The 17,613-nt window shown below is 59.8% G+C and overlaps 1 protein-coding gene across 2 annotated transcripts in view; it reads left to right on the forward strand.

Moving 5' to 3' along the window:
• TMEM132E (transmembrane protein 132E) overlaps window positions 1-17,293 on the forward strand; it is a 251,555-nt gene extending 234,262 nt beyond the window's left edge. For both annotated transcript variants that reach the window (XM_044994306.1, XM_044994305.1), the window contains exons 6-9: window positions 6,982-7,187; window positions 8,840-9,119; window positions 11,548-11,739; window positions 14,190-17,293. In XM_044994306.1, coding sequence (XP_044850241.1) covers window positions 6,982-7,187; window positions 8,840-9,119; window positions 11,548-11,739; window positions 14,190-15,236 — 1,725 coding nt within the window. In that variant the 3' untranslated portion in view covers window positions 15,237-17,293. The remainder of the gene's footprint in view (window positions 1-6,981; window positions 7,188-8,839; window positions 9,120-11,547; window positions 11,740-14,189) is intronic.
• The last annotated feature ends 320 nt before the right edge of the window (window positions 17,294-17,613 follow it).

A 17,613-nucleotide genomic window follows, 5' to 3' on the forward strand; every position in this document is an offset into this window, starting at 1 on the left:
TCTGGCTGAGTTATTTTTTGTTTGTGGCTGAGATTTGTTCCGCGGGAGCTTTCCGTTACCAGGCGAGACTGGGGAGTTTGAATACGGTGTCAGGGCTGTAAAGCTGTTACATAAATCACAGATTACAGAGCGGAATCTGCTATCTGTTCCGGTAAATCACTGAACGGTAAGAAGAGCCGGGGAGCTGAACATGGTGGCCACTGCTGTGTACACAGAGAGGGTGCGGAGATATTACACCCAAAAAGAAAGCGTTACAAACGTATTTAAGGCTGCAAAGTCAAGCACTCAGAAGTTAGGAAATGCCACAAGTAAAGTATCAGAGGGGGAGCCGTGTTAGTCTGGATCTGTAAAAGCAGCAGAGTCCTGTGGCACCTTATAGACTAACAGATGTATTGGAGCATGAGCTGCCGTGGGTGAATACCCACTCCGTCAGACGCGTGTTAACTCAGCCCCCTTGGGCATATGCATTATGATCGAGTCTTTAATGCAGAGGTGGATAATCTACAGCCCGTGGGCCACATCTGGCCCGCGGGACCCTCCTGTCCGGCCCTGAGCTCCTGGCCCGGGAGGCTAGTCCCCGGCCCCTCCCCTGCTGTTCCCCCTGCCCTGCAGCCTCAGCTCACTGCGCTGCCGGTGCAATGCTCTGAGCAGCCAGGCAGCTGCAGAGCCGGGGCCTGACCCGGTGCTCTGTGTGGTGTGGTGGTGTGGCCGGCTCCAGACGGGCGGCGCGGCTGCCTGACCCGGTGCTCTGTGCGGCGCGGTGGCGTGGCCGGCTCCAGCTGGGCGGCACGGCTGCCTGACCCAGTGCTCTGTGTGGTGCGGTGGCGTGGCCGGCTCCAGCTGGGCGGCACGGCTGCCTGACCCAGTGCTCTGTGTGGTGCGGTGGCGTGGCCGGCTCCAGACGGGCGGCTCAGCTGCCTGACCCGGTGCTCTGTGCGGCGCGGTGGCATGGCCGGCTCCAGACAGGCGGCTCAGCTGCCTGACCCGGTGCTCTGTGCGGCGTGGTGGCGTGGCCGGCTCCAGCTGGGCGGCACGGCTGCCTGACCCGGTGCTCTGTGCGGCGCGGTGGCGTGGCCGGCTCCAGACGGGCAGCACGGCTGCCTGACCCGGTGCTCTGTGAGGCACGGTGGCGTGGCCGGCTCCAGCTGGGCGGCACGGCTGCCCGACCCGGTGCTCAGTGCGGCGCGGTGGCGTGGCCAGCTCCAGCCGAGCAGCACAGCTGCCTGACCCGGTGCTCTGTGCGGCGCGGTGGCCGGCTCCAGACGGGCGGCACGGCTGCCTGACCCGGTGCTCTGTGTGGCGCGGTGGCGTCGCCGGCTCCAGCTGGGCGGCACGGCTGCCTGACCCGGTGCTCTGTGCGGCACGGTGGCGTGGCCAGCTCCAGACGGGCGGCACAGCTGCCTGACCCGGTGCTCTCTGCGGCACTGCTGTAGCGCCGCCAGCCACTGGTGCTCCAGGCAGCGCGGTAAGGGTGCAGGAAGCAGTGGGGGTTAGATAGAGGGCAGGGGAGTTTGGAGTGGTGGTCAGGGGGTGAGGGTGTGGCTAGGGGTCAGGGTGATCAGAGGGTGGGGTTGAATGGGGGCAGGGGTCCCGGGGGGGCAGTCAGGAAGGAGAGATGGGGTTGGATGGGGTGGCGGGGGGCAGTCAGGGACAGGGGTCCTGGGGGGGCAGTCAGGAAGGATAGGGGTGGTTGGATGGGGCAGGGGTCCCCGGGGGGCAGTCAGGAATGAGAGGAGGGGTTGGATGGGGTGGCGGGAGGCAGTCAGGGGCGGGGACTCTGGGGGCAGTCGGGGCCAGGGAACTGGGGGAGGTTGGATGGGCAAGCAGGGGGCACTTAGGAGCAGGTGGTCCAGGGGGGTCAGGGGTCAGGGGACAGAGAGCTGGAGGGGTAGATGAGGCAGGAGTCCCAGGGGGGGACTGGGCCATGCCTGGCTGTTTGGGGAGGCACAGCCTCCCCTAACCGGCCCTCCATACAAATTTGCCGCAATTCCCCAGAGACCATGAAAGCACCTAGCCTGCCTGGGGGGCCAGGAAGGGAAATGCATTAAGGCTGGGAAGGGATTCAGGGACTTCATCGAGAGCACCACAGAGAAACCCGGGAGGAAACGAACCGTTCGGCAGCAGAGCAGGGTTTGAATGGCAAGGCCTGGGGCCACCAGGGGATGATGACGATGAATGAACCGTGGAATAGCTGCTCTCACAGTCCGTCCCGTGCACTGAATGAGGCCGGGAGCCTGCGCAATCTGAATGTTCTTTTAACGACATTTTTCTGGATGTAATTGTGATGGGTGAACCCCTGTCCTGGGGTCCCCCCTGATGTGCTGGGGTCCCACTGAGCCCGCCCTTTCCACCAGCCTGGGTTTCCCCACCCTGCTCGTGCCGTGCTAGGCTCTCAAACCTTCTCCAGCTCGCACACAGGTACGGCCACACCCAGCTGCAGAGACAGACTGAAATCAGCTCCGTGTGGGAGGACTTAGCTAGGGGAATGGCCAGCACTCACGTGCACACCTCCTTTGGGGTATGAACCCCAAATAATACTGTGTTGCGCTGTATAGAAAGATCCACAGAGCGCAAGCTCATAAAAATCACCCTCTCCCTCAATGTGGAGAGAGAGATGCACAGCTTTTTGCCCCTGCCTGCAGATATGAGTTGCACCAACTGGGTTTTGAAATAAACAAGAAATAAGTTTATTAACTACAAAAGGTGAATTGTAGGTGATTATAAGGGACAGCAAACAGCACAAAGCAGATTACTGAGCAAATAAAACCTGCAAACTAAGCTTAATACACTCAAGAAACAGGTTACAAAATGTAATTTCTCACCCTAAACGTTGTTTTAGGTCAATTGCAGAGTTTCTGTAGAGTTCCAGTTATTTCCGTTTGCAGCCCGGACCCCTGTCTCTGCCTGGACTCAGCCCCTGCCTTTCCCTTCGGGGGGGGTTAGCAATCTTCCTCCTTGGGCGGGGAGGCAGTGGAGACGAGTCCTGACTGCCTCACTTCCCAGCCTTAAAGAGAATGTACATAAGGCGGGAAAGTCTGACCCCCGCCCCCTCTTAACGGAAAAACACTGAAAGCCCAAGATGGGGTCTAGTACCAGGTGACCCGATCACCTGACCACACTACAGTCAAAGCAGCAACCGGGGGAGATTCTCAGGAAGGCAGGAGATTAGTATCTTATTGTTCTTCCTAATGGCCCCTTCAGGCTGACGGCCTCCTGTCTGGTGGGTGTTCCCCCAAATACACACACAGTTGTAATTGTTACATGGTCAATATTCCTAACTTCAGATACAGAAACGATACGTGTATGCAAATAGGATAATCACATTCAGTAGCTCATAACCTTTCCAATGATACCTCACATGACCCATCATGCATAAAACACACCTCAGTTATGCCATATTCATCTCACAATATTTCTATGAAGAATATGGGGTGCAAGTCACACTAATAGCCAGTGTTTTTTAACGCTTAAAATGAAACAGCAACAACAACGGCTGGGCTCTTTAGATCCCCGGCACAGTCCTGTACCAGCTCAGCTAACGGAGAACTAATAGCAGTAGTAGGCTATCATCTATGTGGACCTGCCGCTGGAGGGGGGTTGGAGACACACACTTTGCCGGAGGGTTTCACAGCTGTTTGCTGAGAGTGGAGGAGTTCTGAAGCTGATGGAGGCCCCAGGGGTGTGCAGGTACAGGGTACCATGCTTGGTAGCCAAGGGCCTGTTCCTCTGAGGGATAGCTCAGTGGTTTGAGCATTGGTCTGCTAAACCCCGTGTTGTGAGTTCAGTCCTTGAGGGGGCCATTTAGGGAACTGGGGTAAAAATCTGTCTGGGGATTGGTCCTGCTTTGAGCAGAGGGTTGGACTAGATACCTCCTGAGGTCCCTTCCAGCCCTGATATTCTAGGATTCTGGGTTCCCTGGAGCCGTATACACGCAGAGGATCTCTTTGTAGTGTCAATACTGGTGCCTCTGTAGCTGCTCTCGGAGGACAAAGCAGAGACAGCTGCAAAAGGTTCCAGATGGTGAGCGTGAAGCTGGCAGCTCTTAACGGGGCTGGAGCTATCGGCTCCTTGCGCAAACAGGCGCTGCTTTCCTCACTCAACACTTAGACGTGAATCCTTCAGCTCAGGTTACTCCAAGCATGGCCGTAATAGAGTGCAGTACATTTAAGAGCTAATATACAGTAGCTTTATAACAGGGCCGCTCCATCATCGGGACAGGGCGGGTGGCTTTCGGTGAATTGAAACGCTGGTGGCCCCAGACCAGCCGAGCTGGTGGATTTATTACCTAAGGTACTGCGAGCAGCAGACCATCATATTATTGTGATCAACGGCACAATATCCAGAGTGCTCATTCACCGGGGGATTCATTTCCGAGCTCATCTTTATTCAGACGCAGCCCGGCACAGCTGAGATTGTCTGCAGACATGCTGAGCTTGTGTCTATCTGATGTCAACGCCGGGCCAAGGAGAGCTCGAGAAATTAAATACCCCTTCTTGTGCCCTCCCCACTGCCCACAGTACAGCGCCTGCCTGATCAGGGCCGGATCCCGCGGGGCTCAGTGCCCGCAATCGAGGCCGGATTCCCCAAGGCTCAGCGACCGCGATCAAGGCCGGATTCCCCGGGGCTCAGCACCCGTGATCGGGGCCAGATCCCCCGGGGCTCAGTGCCCACGATTGGGGCCAGATCCCTTGGGGCTCAGCGCCCGCGATCGGGGCTGGGTTCCCCGGGGCTTAGCGCTCGTATTTGGGGCCAGATCCCCCAGGTCTCAGCACCCGCGATCGGGGCTGGATTCCCCAGGGCTCAGCGCCAACAATCAGGGCCAGATTCCTCAGGGCTCAGCGCCCGCAATCGGGGCCAGATTCCCCAGGGCTCAGCGCCCGCATTCGGGGCTGGGTTCCCCAGGGTTCAGCACCCATGATCGGAGCCGGACCCTGCAGGGCTCACCGCCCGCGATCGGGGCTGGATTCCCCAGGGCTCAGCGCCTGCCATCGGGGCCGGATTCCCCAGGGCTTAGCACCCGCGATCCACACCAGATTCCAACAGTTCAGCTCCCATTTAGACCCCTAAACAAGGGCCAGATTTGCAAAAACATCCTATTGTGACAAGCATCCAGCACACCAAGTCCTTGAGAAAAACAGGCCCCATCCTGGGTGCCGAGCCCATCTGCAAACCTCCCCAAGCAGACCTGATTTGCAGCCACCACCGCTGTTTCGGTGGAGAGCGTTTTGCACCTGTCAGTCATCGAGCTCACATGTTTTTCTGAAACCGCAAACCCAACTCAGTGCGTCCGACTGAGCTGATCTGCAGAGGCAGCTGGGTCAGCGGCCAATCTCTCGGGTGCAGAGAGGCAGGCTGGATGATTTGCAGGTGTGGAATTGCACTCACAGAAACACAGGCTGCCTGGAGACCTTGAACAGTATCAGAGTCGCTGGTCTGAGATCCTCCTTCCACCCTCCGGGCAGGCAATGTTGCATTCTGGACTTACAGCCCGAAGAGGAAACATGAGCAATCCATTAGTAATTTCCTCCCTTAGCTCCTTAATTGGCTTGGATTGGTCTGTAATAAGCGGCCCCCTCAGGATATATTTGTTTTATAGCACATTTAACTAATGTTATTTGCATAAATGGAAATTAAAGAATGGGGGAGACACAACAATGGGATTAAAATTGATTCGGTGGAGAAACATCTCAAGGTATTAACGTTAATAACGGTCACGGGGGTGCCAGTGAATAGCACCTTAAAGGCAGAGCCCATGTAAATACATTAGCAACAATGCACGGCTAATAGGGATTGCTTCTGTTAAATGAATTGTTCCAGGACGCGCCGCTGGCACATGGAAGAGGCATGTCTAATGCAATTGACTTATCCACTCGGCGCTGCATAGCAGAGGTGTGGAGAGCTCGCTGGGTTTATCGAGCTGGTTCTAATATTACAGGGCTGGGTGCAGAGCAAGGGTGGGCTTGTGTTTATGGATTTAGGAGCTGATGGGTCAATGCTTAGCTCTCCCCGTGTGACCCAGGACAAGTCGTGTAAACTCTCCATTGCTTTGACACAGTTGGAGAAGTTTCAGAAAGATGCAGAATGGCACAAGGGAAAACTGACTCTGTCGCATCCGGTGTCAGAGAAGGGGAGCGAGGAACACTGGGAATTTCAGGCCCTTTTCGGGTTTCGACAGAGCCAAAACAAAATGACCGTTTTGATTCAAAGCAAAATGAAATAAACGTTTTTGTTGCAAATGGAAACACTTTAAACAGATATTGTTGAATGAAAATGTTTGATTATAGAGGGGGGGTTGTTTTGACCAGGTCTGGGTGTTATCCTGCCTCTACGGGGGGAATGTGGTGGGAGGTATCACAGAGGCTGATTGTCTAGATCCGTAGATCTCAAAGCACTTTACAAAGGAAAGTCAGTAGCATTATCTTTATTTTACCGGTGGGTAAACTGAGGCACAGCGATGTGCAGGCATTTGCCTGTGGTCACACAGCAAGTCAGTGACAGAGCCTGGGGTTCCCAAGACCATTCTCTCCACTGGACCATATGTGCAACTGCTTTCTTGCGGTGTGCGTGTTTGCTGCAATCGCACAGGTACATGTCCCGATTTTAGAGGGACAGTCCTGACTTGGGGTTTTTTTCTTATATAGGCTCCTATTACCCCCCCTCCCCTGTCCCGATTTTTCACACTTGCTGTCTGGTCACTCTATCCGTAATGCAGAGCCATGGCTTTGGGGACTACAGCTCCCAGCAGTCAGCGCTCCAGCAGGAGCGAAGCGCCCCGCTGCACTGCATGCTGGGAGCTGTAGTCTCCCCAGGCCACACGCTGTTGGGGTCTGGCCCCCCGGCTCCGGCCAAGCTGCGGCAGGAACAGGGGAGTGTTATGGCGCCCCCTGCTGCAAGGCTCAATCCAACCTGCAGCCCTGGGCGTGGCCACGGGCCGCTGGCCCCGCTGCTCAGTGCCGGCGCTTCCCTCCCTGTCCTCCCCAGGTGTCCAGCAGCTGCGACTACGTGTTTGTGAGCGGGAAGGAGACGCGCGGCTCCATGAATGCCCGGGTGACCTTCAGCTACGAGCACCTGAGCGCCCTGCTGGAGATGACCGTGTGGGTGCCCAAGCTGCCGCTGCACATCGAGCTGTCGGACCCCAGGCTGAGCCAAGTGAAGGGCTGGAGGGTGCCCATCCTGCCGGACAGGAGGTGCGCCCCTGCATGGGGGGCGGAGGGGAGCTTGCAGCCGGGGGAGTGGGGGGCAGGGGACTCTGCCCTTGCCCGGCTTTGCCAGTCACAAGTGCAGTTCCCGTTGGCTTGGTGCTCCGCCCGGCTGGAAATCGGGCCCTGCTGCTCTGCGCTTCCTGCAGCGGGAAGATCCTCCGGGCAGGGAACCAGCCCAGCTCCCCGTGACGCCTCCTCCCGGCAGTAATGGAGCAGGCTTGGGCCCTGTGCTCAGGCCGCGCCGCGGGACGAGCTGCCCAATGGCGGCTCCCTGCTCGGCCACTGGAGGGCGCCGCCGAGCGAGACAAACCCCCCCTTTTCCGAAGGGGGCAGCATGCTGCCCGCATGGCACCCCAGCACCTGTGGCCTGAATCACCAGGGACCTTCATGCTGCCCCCCCAGCTCCGCGAGGCTGGACAAGCTGCCTTTCTGGGGTGTTTCTAGGGCACAGTGACTCTGCAGACAGCTCACTACTCCGCCAGGCTCTGAGGGGAGAGGGGGCCTGGGGCGGAGGCCCTTTACGTTAACCCCATCCCCTCCAACAGCAAATGCCACGTGCCGTGGGATCTCATAGACTTAAGGCCAGAAGGGACCATTATGATCATCTAGTCTGACCTGCTGCACAATGCAGAATCTCACCCACCCACTCCTGTAACAAACCCCTAACCAATGTCTTGAGTTATTGAAGTCCTCAAATCGTGGTTTAAAGACCTCAAGGTGCAGAGAATCCTCCAGCAAGTGACCCGTGCCCCATGCTGCAGAGGAAGGCGAAAACCCCCCAGGGCCTCTGCCAATCTGCCCTGGAGGAAAATCCCTTCCCGACCCCAAATATGGCAACCAGCTAAACCCTGAGCATGTGGGCAAGACTCACCCGCCAGCACCCAGGAAAGAATTCTCTGTAGTAACTCAGATCCCATCCCATCTAACATCCCATCACAGACCACTGGGCACACTTATCTGCTGATAATCAAAGATCAATTGCTAAATTAATTGCCAAAATTAGGCTATCCCATCATCCCATCCCCTCCATAAACTCCTCAAGCTTAGTCTTGAAGCCAGATATGTCTTTTGCCTCCACTATTCCCCTGCCGTCCTGTGCCACCTGCATCCAGAGCCCTTTTGTCCGCCAGCTGCCTATGTGCTCTTCTGCCCGCCGGGGGTGCTTTGCTATCTGTAGCACTGCTATTGCACATCTTGATTTAGACACAGGCCTCAGTTGAGCCCCACGCTCAACTTTTTAACAGCTGTTTACATTTTCATGGCTATTATCCGGTGCCCCCAAGTCTTCTCTTCTCTAGAATCTGAACACGAGTCAGATTTTCTAAACCTTTGCTCATTTTTGTGGCTCTCCTCCCGAATGTCTCCAGTTTGAGCACGTCTTTCTGACAGTGCGGCGCTCCACTCGAGGCCTCCCCAGTGCTGACAATCACCTCCTGGGTCCTGTTAATACAGCCCTTTTCGCCACTGCCTCACGCTGCTGGCTCCTGCTCAGTTTGTGATCCCCGCTAGCCCCCAGATCCTTTCCAGCGCTATTGTCACCTAGCCAGGAGCCCATTCCTGCGATGAGGCACTGGCCTCTGTTACCTTGGTACACGCTAGCTGCAGGGCAGGGTGGCTGATCTGTCTTGTGCCCCCAGGTCAGTGCGGGAGAGCGAGGATGACGAGGACGAGGATGAGCGGAAGCAGAACCGGGGCTGCACCCTGCAGTACCAGCACTCCACCCTGCAGGTCTTCACCCAGTTCCACACCACCTCCTCGGAGGGCACCGACCAGGTCATCACCATGCTGGGACCCGACTGGCTGGTGGAGGTCACCGACCTGGTCAGCGATTTCATGAAGGTGGATGACCCCCGGGTGGCCCAGCTGGTGGACAGCAGCACGCTGGCCGGGCGGGAGCCGGGCACCACGCTCTTCAAGGTACGGGCCCCTCACCCCCTTTGCTCGGGGCGGGAGGAATCACGAGGCTGGAGCTGGAAGGCAGCGACGGAACGAGCCCTGCGTGCAGAGGGGTGAGTGGGTAAGCCGGGGGCCCGAGCCTGGGCTCATGGGGCTGGCACGTACTTGCTGGAGGTGATCAGGGATTGAGCTAACAGCTGATGAAGCAGGGGAGGAAGTAGGGGTCAGGCTGTTTCCTGCCCCTCCTCCCTCCAGCCATTATATATTGGACGGGGGGAGTGGTACCAGGCTCCAGCAGCTGAAGGCTGGGCCACCCAGAAGGGGCCCCCGGCAGCATGATGGAGCAAGTCACGTGGGGAGGGACAGGCGCCTGCCCAGGAGCAATGTCTGGGGAAGCCACCCGGGCTACCCGAGCTGGGGCTAGTTGCAGGTAGGACTGTGGCTGTACCTGACTGCAGGTTGGCTCAGGGCTGCAGCCCAGCTCTGTACATGGACCCCGCTGGAAATCCCCAGTCAGGGTCAGTTCCACTCCCTGTCACCCTAGAGTTAAAGGGGCAGAGGCACCTTTCGTCCACTGCCTGTAAATGAGCCTCCCACAGGCATGGCGCCGATGCCGGATGCCAGCCGCTGTCAGTGGGGAACCACTCCAAAGCTCCTTGCCCTGGAGAGCGTCTCCCTCCTGCAGCCGCCCCCCCGGGGCAGGGTGTGTGCTGCAGGCGCTGCCCCTTCCCCTCCTTGGCCAGAAGGAGAGGTCAGCCCGGCACCAGGCGTCGGAGGGGCCTCAGGCTGGGGTAGTCTGGATCTGGGGTCCTTTGCAGCTTTCTGGTCCAGAGGCCGGCCTGGGTGTGTCCGATGCACAGAGGGCGTGTGCAGGGTGTTGGCATCCTGCGCTCGGAGTCCCCCAGAGAGGCAGTAAATGTGCAAATTCTCTGCCGTGCTGAAGCGGGCGTCCTCCCCGCCATGGGCGCCCGTCCCTGAGGTCCTCTGCCTGGCCGAGCCCTGCCTCTGATCCTCGCTCTGGCTGGGAATGTCATCCTGGCTTTGAAGCACAGCAGCAGACTCTCTCCTTCCTCCCCCTGGGGCTGGGGGAAGGGGAGGGGTGACGGGGTGGGCGCAGTTTAAAGTTATCTCCGGAGCACAGGCCTCCCCTTCGGGCTGGCTCCAGCCATTAACTGCAATTCCAGGCGGCTCAGGCTGTAATTAGTTCTGGGCCTGGGCTTGGTTACGCTTTTCTAAGCGAAATTCCTGGTTTCTTCGATACCGGCTTCAAAGGGCCGAGCGTCTCAAGGTCAGCGCGGCTGCTGCCGGCGGATCAGAGCTCTCCAGGAAACCCTGTTCAGTGTGCAGCAGCAGCTTGGGCACGGTGCAGGCAAAGGTCGTGCCCATGGGGTCATCTCTGAGGCCCTGCCAGACGCTTTGTCAGCTCCCTGGCTCTCAGGGGGCCAGCGATGTTCCTTGGCTGAGGAGGAGGCTAGGAGAATGGGGGAACTGCAGCGCTGCCTTGTGGGAAAGGGTGGGCCCTCCTTGGCATCAACAGGGCACTGCTGTAAGGGAGCTCCCAGCACACGGGGTGGTCCCTTGTTGGCATTGGCAGGGCACTGCTGTGAGGGAGCTCGCAGCACTGGGGGGGGTCCTTCGTTGGCATTGGCAGAGCACTGCTGTGAGGGATCTCATAGCACTGGGGGGGGTCCTTCATTGGCATTGGCAGGGCACTGCAGTGAGGGAGCTCGCAGCACTGGGGGTGGTCCCTCATTGGCGTTGGCAGGGCACTGCTGTGAGGGAGCTTGCAGCACTGGGGATGGTCCCTCATTGGCATTGGCAGGGCACTGCTATGAGGGAGCTCGCAGCACTGGGGGTGGTCCCTCATTGGCGTTGGCAGGGCACTGCTGTGAGGGAGCTTGCAGCACTGGGAGTGGTCCCTCATCGGCATGGCACTGTTGTGAGGGAGCTCACAGCACTGGGGGTGGTCCCTCATTGGCGTTGGCAGGGCACTGGTGTGAGGGAGCTCGCAGCACTGGGGGTGGTCCCTCGTTGGCATTGGCATGGCACTGTTGGGAGCTTGCAGCACTGGGGGTGGTCCCTTGTAGGCGTTGGCATGGCACTGTTGTGAGGGAGCTCACAGCACTGGGGGTGGTCCCTCGTTGGCATTGGCATGGCACTGTTGTGAGGGAGCTCACAGCACTGGGGGTGGTCCCTCGTTGGCATTGGCATGGCACTGTTGTGAGGGAGCTCGCAGCACTGGGGGTGGTCCCTCGTTGGCATTGGCATGGCACTGTTGTGAGGGAGCTTGCAGCACTGGGGGTGGTCCCTTGTTGGCGTTGGCATGGCACTGTTGTGAGGGAGCTCACAGCACTGGGGGTGGTCCCTCGGCATTGGCAGGGCAGTGCCAAGAGGCAGTGGGTCACTGCCTGGGCCATCACGGCCGCTCCCCGACCGCTCTCTCTTGCAGGTGGTGTCCCCGCTCATGGAGGCAGTGCTGGGGGAGACGGTGGTGACGGTGGCGGACGAGAAGGTCAGCATCACCGATCTGAAGGCCCAGGTGGTGTCCAGCCTGTCACTCTCCCTCCATCCCAGCCCCGGCAACAGCCACACCATCGTGGCTAAGACGGCCGCCCAGCAGACCCTGAACTTCTCCAAGCAGGTAACACAGGGCTCACGCCGCATGGCTCACCGAGTGTGGGACTACGCCTCCCAGCATGCACTTTGGCTCTCCATGGAGCATTGCATGCTGGGGCCTGTAGTCTCCCAGTGCCACACCCGCACGTGGGCACCTGTACTCACTGCTCTGCCATTTGGATGCGGTCCTGCCCCGGAGAGGGCTTCTGGCTGAGGCACCCTTCAAATAACTCGCTCAGAGGAGGGACGGGGCATGCAGTGCGGCTCAGAGTCAGGCTGTAGGGTGCAATGATTTCGTTGGGGCTCAGCGGAAATTCGCCCCCATCCCATGTGATGTGGCAGGACTGCTCATTTCTGGCTGGGAGAGGCCCTGGCTCCATCTGGGGGGCGGGATCCCCGATCTGCTGGCCTCGAGGGAGGCTGACTCCTGTAAGAGCCTGTAAAACGGCGGGAGTTCCCATTGCTCTCATTCCGTGTAACCCCCGGTGCCCAGCCCCTCCTGGAGACCTCACGCGGCCAGCTGGCCGGCAGGGATGACCCCGCAGCTGCTCCTCCTGGCTGCCAGGGGCACTGGCACTGCTCTGCTGGCAGAAGTCAGGGGCCTCTCTGGCTCCTCTCTCACCGATCCCTGGCTGGATCCAAGCAGGGCCAGGGCAGCCAATGGTGGGAGCAGACGGTGAGGGGGTTCAGTACTGGCCCCCTAAACCACCCACCCTAGATACCCTCAGCACCCATTCACCTGCCTACCCAGACACCCCCAGTTCCCATCCACTGACCGACCCCAGCTCCACCAGAAAGCCAGCCTCTTACCCCAAGCTTCCGGCAGCTCTGTGTCCTGCCCCAGCCACTGTTTGGGTCAGGGTGTGTTGATCATATGCAAATTAATTGCAGACATTTGCATCGACTTTGCATCTGTACCAAACTTGTCAGCTATGCCTAGGAGCCACCAGGTGAGGCTTGGCCCTGGGAATCGTTTGCAGCAGTGCCTTGGCATGGCGCTGGCGCAGGGCGCCATATCCCGGGACTCTTCGCTGGCCATATTGCGCTGTGCAGCGCCCTGTAGGGGATCTCCAGGGGGCTCTGCAGTACGAGAGGCCAACTGAGCGACACTCTTTACTGTGAAGTCAGTGCCAGTCATGATGACAGACGGGTGTCATGGGACTTCCACTGAAATAAGAGTTTTGCTGGGCGTGAAATGGGCCCAAGGAATGGAACCCATTGGCACCGGGGGGTTGGGGGCAGGTCATAAATCCTTCCTCTCTGTGGGGGCTTTTTATTAGTCTGCTGAACAGCTCAGTCCTTTCAAACCCATACTCCCTCCTAGGGAGAGAGACAGAGAATGGGGAATGGACGGACAGATGGTTGAAAAGATTTTCAGATGGATGGAGGGAGAGCATGGGGGATGGATGAACAGCACGGGAGATGGAGTGAGTGGGGGAGGGAGGGAGAGAATAGATAGAGAGGATGCCGGGTGGATGAATGGATGGAGGGTTGGAAAGCATGGGGGATGAATGGATGGACAGAATGGAGGATGGAGGGATGGTTGGGGAGCATGGGGGATGGAGGGATGGATGGTTGGGGAGCATGGGGGATGGAGGGATGAATGGATAGTTGGGGAGCATGGGGGATGGATGGATGGTTGGGGAGCTTGGGGATGGAGGGATGAATGGATGGTTGGGGAGCATGGGGGATGGAGGGATGGATGGATGGTTGGGGAGCATGGGGGATGGATGAATTGATGGATGGTTGGAGAGCGTGGGGGATGGAGGGGATGGATGGATGGTTAGGGAGCATGGGGGATGGAGGGATGGATGGATGGTTGGGGAGCTTGGGGGATGGATGAATTGATGGATGGTTGGGGAGCATGGGGGATGGAGGGAAGGATGGATCATTGGGGAGCATGGGGGATGGAGGGAGGGATGGATGGTTGGGGAGCATGGGGGATGGAGGGAGGGATGAATTGATGGATGGTTGGGGAGCGTGGGGGATGGAGGGATGGATGGATGGTTGGGGAGCATGGGGGATGGAGGGAGGGATGGATGGTTGGGGAGCGTGGGGGATGGAGGGAGGGATGGATGGTTGGGGAGCTTGGGGGATGGATGAATTTATGGATGGTTGAGGAGCGTGGGGGATGGAGGGAAGGATGGATGGTTGGGGAGCATGGGGGATGGAGGGAGGGATGGATGGATGGATGGTTGGGGAGCATGGGGGATGGAGGAATGGATGGATGGTTGGGGAGCATGGGGGATGGAGGGAGGGATGGATGGATGGATGGTTGGGGAGCATGGGGGCTGGAGGAATGGATGGATGGTTGGGGAGCATGGGGGATGGAGGAATGGATGGATGGTTGGGGAGCATGGGGGCTGGAGGAATGGATGGATGGTTGGGGAGCATGGGGGATGGAGGGATGGACAGATGGAGGAAGAGATGGATGCATAGATAGGTAGATGCCCATTCCCCGTGTTTGTTTTGCAGGAAGCCCTCCTGAGCATGTGGGTCTCATACAGTGATGGCACCACGGTCCCCCTCTCCCTCTACGACCCCAAAGACTATAACCTGGTGGTGAGCAGCCTGGACGAGAAAGTGGTGTCGGTGACCCAGGACCGGGCCTTCCCGTTGGTGGTGGCGGAAGGCGAGGGGGCTGGCGACCTGCTGCGTGCCGAGCTGGTCATCTGCGAGAGCTGCCAGAAGACCAAGCGCAAGAGCGTGCTCTTCACGGCGCTGGCCAGCGTGCGGGTGCGCTTCAGCTCCGAGGAGGACCCCACCTACGACTATGGGGACGCCGGCCACGTGCCGAGCAAGCCGGGGACCTCGGGGAGGGAGGAGAGCGCGGCCAGCACCACCCTGCGGGCAGACGTGGAGAGGAAGCTGGAGCCCAGCCAGGACAGCGGAGCTCCCAGCATCCCCCATACCACTGAGGACTTCCCCACCATCCCCACGGGCTTCGTGCAGGTGCCGCGGGGGCTGACGGACCTGGAGATCGGCATGTACGCCCTGCTGGGCGTCTTCTGCTTGGCCATCCTGGTCTTCCTCATCAACTGCATCGTCTTCGTGCTGAAGTATAGGCACAAGCGCATCCCGCCCGAGGGCCAGACCAACATGGACCACTCCCACCACTGGGTCTTCTTGGGCAACGGGCAGCCCCTGAGGGTCCAGAATGACCTCTCCCCTCCGCCCGAGAGCCCCGGCAACCCGCTGGAGAGCGTCCAGACCTGCTGCCATGGGGACCACCACAGCAGCGGCAGCTCGCAGACCAGTGTGCAGAGCCAGGTGCACGGGCGGGGAGATGGCTCCTCGGGGGGCTCCACCAGGGACCAGAGCGAGGACCCGCTCAACTCACCCACCTCCAAGAGGAAGCGGGTGAAGTTCACCACCTTCGCCACGCTGCCCTCCGAGGAGCTGGCCTACAACTCCATCCCCATCGCCGACGAGGAGGACCTGGAGTGGGTGTGCCAGGACATGGGGCTACAGGATCCCGAGGTGCTCCACGACTACATCTGCAGGATCAAGGAGATCGCTTAGCGGGCTGCCGCGCCCTGCCACACCACGCCAGCCGCCGCCTTCCGGCCGGGGCTTGAGCGGCTACCCCAGACCCTGACCACAGGAGCCGATTTTCAATACTCCCCTCCCTTTCCCTTTCGCTCGCTCTTCCGCGCACGGGGCTCCCCCTTCCGCCACTTTTTTTTTTAATTTGAAAGAGAACAAGTGTCGAGCGAGCCAAACGGAGCGGGGGGACCCCTGGCGTCCCGAGGGAGCAAAGGGCCGCCTCTGCCTTCCGCCCACTCACCGCCAAAGTGCCGAGGTGCCTGCACGCTGCTTGCACAAACGCCCCCCCTCCTGCCGGGCGGTAGGTGGCGCCGTAGAGGGGAGCTGGTGCAGCGGGGGGCGCGGAGCCCCGCGTTATGGGGCAGACACTGGTGGGGGTGCAGGAGCCAGATAGAGCAAGAAGGGAGCGGGGGCAGGCTCAGACCTGGAGCGATAACGGTCAGCGTGGAGGGCTCAGCTCGGATGTGCCCGCTCTCCACGTGCCCTGACGCTGCCTTGCCCTGCCCTGCGAACCACTGACCGAGCGGCGCGGCCTCCGAGCGAGCGTCGGCCACGACAGGCGAACAGGATTTCTCTGCTTTACTTTGTTGCACAATAATGTTGAATAAATATACATTCAGGGATCCCCCCGACGGGCCCGGTCCTGCCACCGGTGTCACGGGACACGCTGCTCTGAACGCCGGGGGGAGGGAGGGGAGGAGCGGGCGGGAGCAGCTAAGGACCATTGGTGCCTCGGGAGTGCACCAGAAAGCTAGAGCTAAGCCCTGTGGCTTTGGCCCAGCCAGCCCCGCTGTCACCGCCCCCGGGGAATACGCGGCCACTCCCTTTGCCAATCAGCCCACGTCTGGCCCTGCTGCCTGTGCCAGGCCCTGGGCTCCTCGCTCCCGTCCGGGGCCTGTTCCCGCCACATGTAGCTTCGCTTCTGAAAAGCCAGGGGAGGGAGGGATTGGGGCCAGGGACCCCGTTGGCCTCCGAACCCAACCCCAAAGCTCCTGAGCTGCTTGGGAATCTAAAGCCGAGGTTCTCGGCCCCGGGCCACGCTCTTGCTGCTGCTCCCAGCTCCTCGGTCCCGGGCCCGCCCCCGCTTGCCTTTTGTAGTCCCGGCGCGTGTGCCTTACACAAATGGAAGCACATGCAGAAGTGGCCCCAACCGGCACGTCAAGGGTCCCCTCGGCTGGCGCGCCCCAGGCGTGGGTTCTCCGCCAAGGCCGCTGGCCTCCGGCCCATGGCGGGGCGTGGGGTGAGCTGAGCTCCCAGGCCGCAGGCTTCAAGAGGCTGCGCTGCCTCATGTTTGAAGCACAAGCCTGGGCGTCAGCTGCCTTGGGTCCCATTCGCGAGCCAAGCTTGAGTGAGTCACCCTCCCTGCACTGCCCCTGCCGTGCCTCAGTTTCCCCTCTGTCCAACATATGACTGTGGTTCTTTGGCTCCCCTGTCCTTCCCGGGTTCAACGCAGGCTGTAATGGGAGGGAATTGCTCGCTTCTCTGCCTTCTGCTGCCCAGGGCAAGCCCAAAGGCTGAGCGATGGATTGAGACCTCGCAGGCCATGTAGCAACTCCCGCTGTGGCCCACTCCCTCACATCCCCTGGGAAGGGGCAGCTGCTCCTGGGGAGAGGAGACGGTGCCAGCCCCACAGGAGTGGGGCACGGCTCTGAGTGAGCGGTTCAACCACGATGCTGTGCCCATAGCGCCAGGCCTGGTCCCAGTGGGCCTCCCAGAGCCAGGCCCGGCCAAGCTGCAGTCACAGGGTCTCTCCCCGCCACTGCCTCACCACCTTGAGGCCTCAAGCATCTGACCCCCTCTGCCAGGGAGCCCGGAGTCTGGGCCTCTGCCATCGCCACATCCCCACGACTCTCACTGCGGGGCCTGAGAGGACAGTGGTGCCTGCGTGCTGCCCCATGCCACGTCCCCGTCCCCCCACGACCAGACCAGGCGGTGGAGACACCGGCGCTGACTAGCAGAGGGGCAGGAGCGCAGAGCTGCTCCTGCCAAGGCGGGGAGGGGTGTCATGTTCTCTCTCGAATGGGCTTTACCCACCACTGTGTCTAATTTTTATTAAATAAATAAAAGCGACTAGGGGAAAAAGGCACCGGAAAGGCGGGCGCATGGACAGCATCTCTGTTGGGTTTGTGTAGCGTTGCCCCTTTAGCCTGCGTGGTCTAGCCACTAACCAGAGCCTTGCGGCGGGTTCTGTCTGTTCGGAGGAGATATTGATGAGAGTCAAACTCATGGTGGCGGCTTGTTTAGTCACAAAGAATGTCCAAGCGCCGTCCTGTTCCCTGAACGCAGGAGCCGCAAACAGCAGCAGGCACTTTCCTGTCTCAGGAATCCCCAGGCCTGCTCCTCCAGCCAGCTC

Source organism: Mauremys mutica, chromosome 19 (genome assembly GCF_020497125.1).
Source record: "Mauremys mutica isolate MM-2020 ecotype Southern chromosome 19, ASM2049712v1, whole genome shotgun sequence".
In the NCBI taxonomy this organism is placed as follows: domain Eukaryota; kingdom Metazoa; phylum Chordata; order Testudines; family Geoemydidae; genus Mauremys; species Mauremys mutica.